This window comes from Amyelois transitella, chromosome 2 (genome assembly GCF_032362555.1).
Source record: "Amyelois transitella isolate CPQ chromosome 2, ilAmyTran1.1, whole genome shotgun sequence".
In the NCBI taxonomy this organism is placed as follows: domain Eukaryota; kingdom Metazoa; phylum Arthropoda; class Insecta; order Lepidoptera; family Pyralidae; genus Amyelois; species Amyelois transitella.
Genome location: NC_083505.1, coordinates 10,836,853 through 10,846,617, shown reverse-complemented (window position 1 = coordinate 10,846,617; position 9,765 = coordinate 10,836,853). Strand labels below are relative to the sequence as shown.

General features: G+C 35.6%; 1 protein-coding gene across 1 annotated transcript; it reads left to right on the top strand.

The window, feature by feature from the left end:
- The first annotated feature begins 784 nt into the window (after positions 1–784).
- LOC106143682 (transmembrane 9 superfamily member 2) lies at positions 785–9,365 on the top strand. Its single transcript, XM_013345818.2, has 10 exons — positions 785–1,118; positions 2,063–2,458; positions 2,728–2,883; positions 3,331–3,660; positions 4,796–4,888; positions 5,312–5,517; positions 5,889–6,048; positions 6,463–6,624; positions 7,074–7,212; positions 7,603–9,365. The coding sequence occupies exons 1-10, from the start codon at positions 969–971 to the stop codon at positions 7,803–7,805; spliced, it is 1,995 nt and encodes a 664-aa protein (XP_013201272.1). The 5' UTR covers positions 785–968; the 3' UTR covers positions 7,806–9,365.
- Positions 9,366–9,765: the final 400 nt, after the last annotated feature.

The window sequence follows — 9,765 nt, the reverse complement described above, 5'->3', positions numbered from 1 at the left end:
TCTTTATGAGACTGCAGGATTTTAACCTTTGAAGTCAACCCCGTAAGCGTATTCCCGTCTGGGATAAAAACGTGATTAGGTAAGTGTGTATGTACGGCTTAGTTTGTTGTTTGAGATACGAAATCTTTAAAACAAAATTCAAAAAAATTCAAAATTCAAAGTTTTTTATTCATTATTATAGGATATTATTATATCGCTTAATAATTGTCGTATGGTTTAACAACTTGGTTGACGTCAAATAAATTACTTAAAAACTAAGTTTACTGCCGCTTCCAAGGCGTCAGTGCAGAAGAAGCGGTAACAAACTGCACTGCAGCATTTTCTTCACAACGTCAACTTCACAATATTAATTTATACTTAGAATAGAATGTGGACGGGAGAATACATTGTTCACGGGAGATTTATATATTTATGAGATTTAATATTGAAAAAAGAAAAAAAAATATATATATATACATATATATTTTATGGATTGCCTTGAAACCTAACTTATACCAAAGTTCTGAACCTTAGCTCTGAACGAGCACTTTGTCTGGGTTTCCATTTTTCTAGGTGGTTTTGCTATTATTCTCAAGAAAATATATCTATTCATAGCGGTTCCAGTCCTTTATAATGGATATGTTATTTTTATTCTGTGTTTGCTAAAGACAATCAGCTGATGTAAAAAATATCCCTGATTATTTTAGCATTGTAGGATATTGTACACAAATTATGTACTTCTCATTGCAATCGTTATAAGTAGCAATCGGTTACTGGTAACACGACGCATCAAAGACATAACATTTTAATCAGCGCTGGCAAGACTGTTTAATGGTGACGTTTCCGACAAGGCGACAGAAATAAAAAAATCATCACTGGAATTTATTTCGTGAATTGGAGATTTTACGGTGTCCCTATTGGAATAATTTTATTATGATGAGATTTATTTCTTGTGTGTACTGTTCATGATAGTGCCCGTGTAGAGAATCATGTTCGTCATCCATAATAAATTCGTCATGTCTCTCGTCTATGCGGTTTGCGCATTTTTGCTCTTGACGCCTACAACAGCTTTTTATTTACCCGGCTTAGCCCCGGTAAATTATTGTAAAGCTACAGAAGAGAATTCTAAATCTTGCAAGGTAAGAATTGTGCCTATATTTCGTTCTTCTGTTTGAATTTGTTCCGGGACGACATTAGTATCCTATCTGTGCGAATATCCGTCCAAGTACTTGCCAATTTCGCCTTTATTTATTTTAAATGTTCTACTTTATTTTCATTACTTATACCTAGTGTTCACCATAATCTTTCTCTGTCTACATGTAAAAAGTGGTAATAATTGAAACAATGTATTTATTGTTAATATTTATAGATGCCATGTGGTTAAGATTAGCTACAACATGTTAAAGATAAAACAATATGTAGGTATTTAACCATTACATTGTTCATTAGTATAATTAAAAACTGATGAATTTGCTGTCACCTATAGGATAAACTGGGAAATTTAAATTGAATTATTTATGGGTACAAATTGTGTTGCAGAGCTCCATTACAATTCTTTGAAGTAAATTACTTTATTTCAATTTCACAATTACCCAATTAGAGTCTTATTAGTGCAAGTACAATTTGCCAACTGGATTTAGAATTTAGTCTTAACATCAACAGCCAACTAAGATTATGGTTACTTATATGAAGTATGTTTCTTCTTCCTCCTGGTATTAGAACTCACATCACCAGGTTCATCTTTGACCATGATCCTAGATTGGGTTAGTCAGTATTTGGAGGTAACCGAATCCATTTAACAGCATGGTAGCTTTGTGAAAAATAGAAGAATCCATAAAGTTTAAGCCTCTGTCAAAGGCTTCTATTTGAAAACCACCTCACCAAGGTCTTAGCTTATGCTGAAGGCAGATGTACAAATTGACTGCACCACTTCCACTGGGGAGCACCCTCAACTAGCTGAGTCTCAAATAATCAGCTCAGTCTTAAAAAAATACTTATTTTTATAGTAAACAACCATAAAAAAATAGAGATTACACTTATTATAAGGGTTAAAAAGGTAAAATGTTTATCTTTTTTGTTTCAGAATGAGATCCCTCTTTATGTGAACAGGCTCAATACAGAAGAGTCTGTGATTCCATTTGAATATCACCACTTTGACTTCTGTCTCGCTGATGAAGCCCAGTCCCCCGTTGAGAATCTCGGTCAAGTTGTGTTTGGTGAGAGAATCCGGCCCAGTCCATACAAAATAAACTTCCTGAAGGATGTGCGTTGTGAATCACCCTGCAGTAAGGTCTACAACCCTCAGGATCCAGACGCAGTGAAGAAATTAAATCTGTTGAAAATGGGAGCTGCTTTGTACTATCAACATCACTGGATTCTGGATAATATGCCAGTGACATGGTGCTATGTGGTGAATGAAGGAGGCAAAACATTCTGCAGCACTGGATTCCCCATGGGATGCAAAGTTAGTGGAGATTCGGTGAGATAATTTTTCATAATTTTTTGCATAAAGTATGTATAATACTTTACAGGATGTTTGTTGTGTATTTCATTACGGATGTTTGGCAATGATAATAACTAAAAAGGATATACAATAAATTATACCTATTATAGAAACATTAGTTTGCAATCCTACTAGTAATTATTCATCTACTACTATCCTACTTTATTATTAAACTTTAACTGTTTTGCAAAAGGAATCACATTTACTCCTGAGCTTCAGTGACAGGGTTTTAATGTGTTTTTTAGGATACATCCTGTGGACCAATTGTGTCCCCTAAAGGTGACGAAGCCGGTACTTTCTTCCTTTTCAACCATGTTGATTTGGAGATCACATACCATAGCGGGGACAAGGAAGACTGGGGAGTCGACTTTACAAACGGTGGCCGAATCATATCAGCTAAGGTAGGTTATTGAGTATTGTTAAATGCATTTGGAAAGAGAATGGTAATAAACAAAAAGTTTACAATGTTGTTTACGAGTTTACATATTTCCATATTTCTAGTACGTAATCAATAATATTAATAAGATCATCAGTTAAACATGAGATTTCCAATCTTATTCATAATTGTGAAAAAGAATGGAGATCTCATGGCGAAACATTCATGAGCATTTTATTCATAAAAACTGTAATCATGTACATCTAGTTTATTAAATGTTTATACTTAATGTTGAAACAACTTAAGAAAAATTTATTATAAAGAAACAAGACTTTTCAAATCAAATATTTGCAATTGATTATCTATGACTGATAAATAAATCATTAATATTATCATAACTTTTTTAGCTTGAAGTATACCTATTATATCATACAATAGAAACATTTTAAAAATTAAAAATGTATTCTTTCAGGTCAAACCAGCCAGTATTGATCACCAGAAAGCAGGCAAAGTGGACTGCAGCTTCCAAACTCCTTTGAAACTGCCCAAGACACTTAAAGAGATGCTTAACATCACTTACACATACAGTGTCACTTTCCATATGAATAACAGCATTAAATGGTCGTCCAGATGGGACTACATACTGGAGTCTATGCCACAGACGAACATACAGTGGTTCTCAATACTGAACTCATTAGTAATAGTGCTGTTCCTTAGTGGAATGGTGGCTATGATATTGCTAAGGACGCTGCATAAGGATATAGCTAGATACAATCAGATGGAGTGTGGCGAAGACGCTCAGGTAAAATTTTAGGCTTTTGTTTGACCACACCAGCTGATGGATTATATAAAACCAGGGTCCTGAATTTAATTCCCAAGTACTGCTAGCGACTAAGGGATAAACTTGGGATTCCTCTTTTGAAACCAATTGACTAACAACCTGTCACTTTTTGAATCTCTATTCCATCATAAAGCTATAAGTGGCCCTTCAGCGTTTTCAAGACTGTTTGATCTGTCTACCCCACAATGGATATATACGTGACATATATGATATATATTTTTATAGAATACCCTCTTTCCAGAAGGGTAGGCGTAGATCTAGCACATATTACATTTTTGTTTGCAAATGCAAGCAAAAATATTTTTCTGTTAATAGTACTTGTTTATCCATTGGATTCACAATGCAGGCCTTGAGCACATCATTTCTGAGAACGACATGACGACGTCATAAACTTACAAAGTAAAAGTTATTGTTAACTATAACTATAAAAAACTATCTTTCGGATATTTTATGGTCTCCTAAATTGCATATGTAATACATTATATGTAGTATCTAGGTTAAAAAACATTTACTTATTTACCTATCTATAGAAACTAAAATAATAGTTAATTTGAGTAGAAATTACGCTCTTTACTCAATTAATTATCTCAATCACATGTCGACCTTAAATTTAATAATTTTAAATACCATGGCATAGTATTTCTGAAATTGGGGTTTCTGCGATATTTTTTGTGGTTATGAGAGATCCTTTAACCAATACTAATCATGTAAATATCGGCAGTAAATATGAATGGTTAATGATTCACTCACAGAAAAACCTTGAGAGTTGTAAGATTTTTATTACTTGGTCGATCAAGTAATTACTTTTCCATTATTAGTGGTGTAAGATGGTCGACGCACTTTCAATGTAAATTCGAAATTACTTAAATGCACTTAATATTGTTAGAAACAATGTCTTACTCAATATTATGAATGCAAAAGTTTTATGTGTGTGTTCTCTTTCACCCAAAAACCAGAATGGATTTGAATTAAACTAGAAAGAAATACAGCTAAAAAAAGGAAAAGCTATTACACACTACACGTCAGCGAAGCTATGGGCCGAAGCTATAGTAGATATAATCAGAGCAGAAGTAATATTTATATCTGTTTTTTCCAGGAGGAATTTGGTTGGAAACTGGTACATGGCGACGTATTCCGCCCTCCCAGACGAGGAATGCTGCTTGCCGTATTCCTTGGTTCTGGCGCACAGGTATAGTATTTCTTTCAATATGATTGAAGCTGGACTTAGTATTACTATGGTACCAGAAGTAGAAGTTCTGTATATATACATGACCTAAAAGTGCCACATGTGGGAGGGCCCAAATGATTCTTACCAAACCATATGTATAGATAGACACTAATTTACCTTATCAACAAAAGTAACGCTTGACAATAGTCGAGTGATTATACTTATAGAAGAAAATTAATCTCTCAGTACATGGTCAACTGTCTTATTGAGTTAACTTTGCTCAGTTGGATTTTTGAGTGGTTAAGTAATCTTTAATATTAACAATTTAATTCCTTTCCGTCCTTCATTAAACGGAGGATGCCACATAAACTCCACTGACAAGAGAAAGCTCTTAAATATAAAAAGAAGAAACAATATTCTGAACAAAACATTTTTTTTTCGTAGGTATTTGGCATGACTCTGGTGACACTAGCGTTCGCGTGCCTCGGGTTCCTGTCGCCGGCCAACCGCGGCGCGCTGATGACGTGCGCGCTGGTGGCCTGGGTGCTCCTCGGCGCCGTGGCGGGCTACGTGAGCGCCAGAATCTACAAGAGCTTCGGCGGAAGGCGGTGGAAGAGTAATATACTGCTCACTTCTATGGTCTGCCCTGGGTATGTTTCAGGCAGATTTCTATGTCGTGTTTTATTTAAATCCATTAACATTTCACACATAGAATTAAACCCCCGCAGCTCCGCCCACGTAAAATGAAAAATCTGTAATTTTCATTCCGACTCCGACTCTTAGATCACATAAGGTTAACTTTTATCTTTCTATCCAGAAGTCTGGGCTGTGCATTGATATGTCAGTCAGTCTGTGTGCTCAAGATTGTTCAAATATGAGCTGGACCCAAAGAAAGTTGAACCACCTCATTGTTTGATAGTAAAAAGTTTTTTAGTTTTCAGTCCAGTCACAGTATTGAAGAAAGATTGAGAACATCCTCATTCGCGGAGGGAGTAGTTTATGTTCATATTTATATTTTCAGCGTGGTCTTTGGTCTGTTTTTCGTCATGAACCTGGTACTCTGGGGTAAGGGCTCGTCAGCCGCGGTTCCTTTCTCCACGCTGGTGGCGCTGTTGGCTCTGTGGTTCGGAGTCTCCGTGCCGCTCACCTTCATCGGGGCTTACTTCGGCTTCAGGAAGAGGGTATGTTACCAAACTCCTTTCTAATTATTATTATGCGAAAAAAATATATTTTTGCTTGAAACAAACTAGTTCAAAAACTAGACTTATTGTGACGAAATTTGACACTGATTTTGAATAGACCTTCAATAGTAATATAGGCTACTTCTATTATGCAAATCTTAGAACAGTGTTATTACTTTTATAAATAATCACACAATCAGCTGTCATTTCCTTGTCCAATAGAGTGAGGCAGTGAGTAAAATGAAAAAAATAGTCGCCCTAATTTCTATTTCCGGGGGGTTCTTTGGGCACTCCTGAACCTGAATGCAAAATTTCAAATCTCTAAACCCCGTGGTTTGTTTTCTATATACATAGTTAGTTAGAATATCGTTAAACAAATAAACCCATTTCCTTACAATAAATGGAATGTTCCAGATCCTCGACCACCCGGTGCGCACCAACCAGATCCCGCGCCAGATCCCCGAGCAGTCGCTGTACACGCAGCCCGTGCCCGGCATCATCATGGGCGGGGTGCTGCCTTTCGGGTGCATCTTCATTCAGCTGTTCTTTATACTTAACTCGCTGTGGTCTAGCCAGGTCAGGATTTATACGATAACATTATTTAGCTCCTCTTTTAAATCTGAATGTATTACGTTCTGGTTAAACGCTACCAAAGAAGAGTCATGTGACTTTTTTAGTCCAGCCAGGGTGATATGATAAGCTTGACGCCGTAGATAAGACGAGACGCAAAATTTTAATGGCTCGTCATGGTGTGAGCTGGCCCTGGTTTTGAATAGCTCTGAATTGTAAGAACTTCGCCTTATCGAGTCAGCTATAAAAACTTTTCTCTATGTGGTATTTCCACTAAAATGCAAATACATGTTTTGACAAAATATGTCTCACCATGCCAGAATTACCCAGGGTCTGGTTAGAAATATACAAAAAGAGATTCTCGTCTTAACAGGGGAACCAAATTGGCTCATAGTTGTTGCACTTAGGTAAACATGGCATCACTTGATACCTATTACAAGGATTTTAACTTTCAGATGTATTATATGTTCGGATTCCTGTTCCTGGTGTTCATGATTTTGGTGATAACTTGCTCGGAGACGACCATCCTGCTGTGCTACTTCCACCTTTGCGCTGAAGACTACCACTGGTGGTGGAGGGCTTTCCTTAGCTCAGGTAATGTAACCCTTGTCCTTTATTGCATATTATCATTCACAAACTCCCATACTATAAACTATGATAATGTGAGACGTAGGTAAACGTGTCCAAGGTGTGTCCTGCATGTTTAGTTGGGTGGCTGATACATGGATAATGGAAATATGTTTCAAGACAAACCGACAGATTGCTAGCAAATCGTTTAAAAGAGTGTTTTTCTTCGCTGCCAAACTACACAGAATAAGAAAGAGAACTTCTTTGGGACCCTCCTAAAGAAGTTTGGAACTGTGTTATAACCTCATTGATATCGCCGATGCGTGTAGTATTTTTTTTTTTTGGAAATTCAAAGTGATTAGTAAGTTTCCAAGGAACGAGTTATTTTGTTTTATTTCTAAAATGAACTTTCGACAGGCTCGACCGCCGGCTACCTGTTCATCTACTGCTGCCACTACTTCTTCACCAAACTGAACATCGAGGGCGCCGCCTCCACTTTCCTCTACTTCGGATACACTCTCATCATGGTCTTCTTATTCTTCCTCCTCACCGGAACTATAGGATTCATGGCTTGTTTCTGGTTCGTGAGGAAGATATATAGCGTCGTTAAAGTCGATTAAGTAAGTTTAAGCAGGTGGCGTCGGTTCAGCGGACGTCTGAACGGCGGTAGGATGTGCTTGGTCGTTTTCTAGAACGTTCGAGTGATTCATAATTTTTCTATTGAATTCGTGGACGTAAAGGCGTCGATGGATGCCGACAGCAGTCGGTAAGGGTCGTGATTTGCGATTGTACGGCATAACCATATAGCATCCACTTAAATTAAATTTTAAAATTCTGAAAGTTAGACGGAATTTTATGAAAAATATCTGCTTTTATAGTTTACAAATTGGAACGATAAAGTTCTTATATTGCAGACCCGCATTGCTGTTGGTAACTACACGAAGAAAAAGTATTATGCATAAGTAGGGCAATAACATGTAAAAAAATTATATTATGAAGCTCAAAGACTTTATTGTGTATATTTCAGCTATTACACTAGACTTAAATAAACAGCTAGTAAGCTGTTTATTTGTTTGTAAACTCTTTATTGCACACAAAAATAAATATATCGAATTATACAACCGTCATTGGATTTAGAAGAATATGTACAATGGCGGACTTATACCAATTGGGATTTCTTCCTTTCAACTAAAATCTTTTCCTGTTCTTCCTGAAAGGGATAAGTAGAATTTCCCAGTGGAAGCTATGTGGTGTAAGACCTACATGACAGCTGAACGCAATGTGATTGAATGTATAAAAGTTTATATAACTAGTTCTATAGTCACATGAAATATAATTTTGTTTTCTTATTTTATTTCTTAGTCATTAATTGTAAATAATTTCTACAAAGTATATCTTAATCAAATATTTATTATTTTCCTGTTTGATTCGTACTTGCACAATGAATTTAGTTGTAGCAAAGTGTGCGGTGGAAGTCCATCAAAAGAAAACAATCCTTGACATATTTTGTACTTAACATATCGATATAAATTTACTTCGAAATGAGGTCGTAGCCGCGGAAGCAGCCTCAAAAACAATTCATGTTTATCATTCCAAAATTAGTTTTAAATCAAGACGCTAGTTACGAGCGTACATACCGAAGTATTTCGATTATTTTATCTTACCTCTCAGTCTCATTGGATATAATTTTTTGACCTTTTGATCTCCGTCATTGCAACGAAAAATGAAAATATGTAACAGATCTGGCACATTGTGATTCACCATTAACTTCTCAGCTACCAAAGCACTGATCAGTGCACTGGCCTCACCTACTTAAGCTCTGATTAGCGCTCGCTCTGCCGGCCACGTTTTTTATTTTTATTTTTGTGAAATGTGAAAATAAATGTATTTATAATTAGTTCCGCAATTTTCGTTTGTTTTATATGTGATATGTGCCTAACAACATATTTTATCATCACATTACATTGGCTAATGTAAAACGAGGACTGATATGCGTCCGAGACGATGTCCTGTAGGAATACATATTTTTAATTATTATTTTCTACTAGAAAGCAAATTTTATATTTTTATCTTTTGTACGTACCTACAGATTATTTAATAAACCAACTGCTACTTACTAAATGATCTAAGCCTACATACATAGGTCTAAGATGTATGCAAAATTTCCATGTTTCGTTATATTTATTTTTATTATGACATTGATTACATACTACATTATTATGGTACAAAATAAGTTTTAGGTTCTATTTTACACTACCGCCCGACTACCAAATACGTTTTACACTAACAATTTTAACCAATCATTAAAAATATGGCTGATAGGTATTGTTTTATTCGATGATCTCTGTATTGTATTTAAAATTTCATGTGAAATACATCTTTGGCCTATGTTTAACAGTTTTGTCTCTGGATTTACTATCGATAATTTGTACTACTATTTGTAAATGATTGAATTTGGGTCATTCGCGACCAGTAAACCTAGTATTTAAAAATGAGATGTTAGAATATAGATTTAATCATCATGGTAATAAAATAAAATTAAGTCTTAAAAAATACGTTTTGGGTCACTATTGATGTTGC

Excerpts from the sequence above, each read along its gene's own strand:
- LOC106143682 (XM_013345818.2), top strand. The coding sequence starts at position 969 with ATGTTCGTCATCCATAATAAATTCGTCATGTCTCTCGTCTATGCGGTT. Across the intron at positions 5,518-5,888 it reads ACTTCTATGGTCTGCCCTGG|CGTGGTCTTTGGTCTGTTTT; the intron begins GTATGTTTCAGG and ends TTATATTTTCAG. Across the intron at positions 7,213-7,602 it reads GAGGGCTTTCCTTAGCTCAG|GCTCGACCGCCGGCTACCTG; the intron begins GTAATGTAACCC and ends AACTTTCGACAG.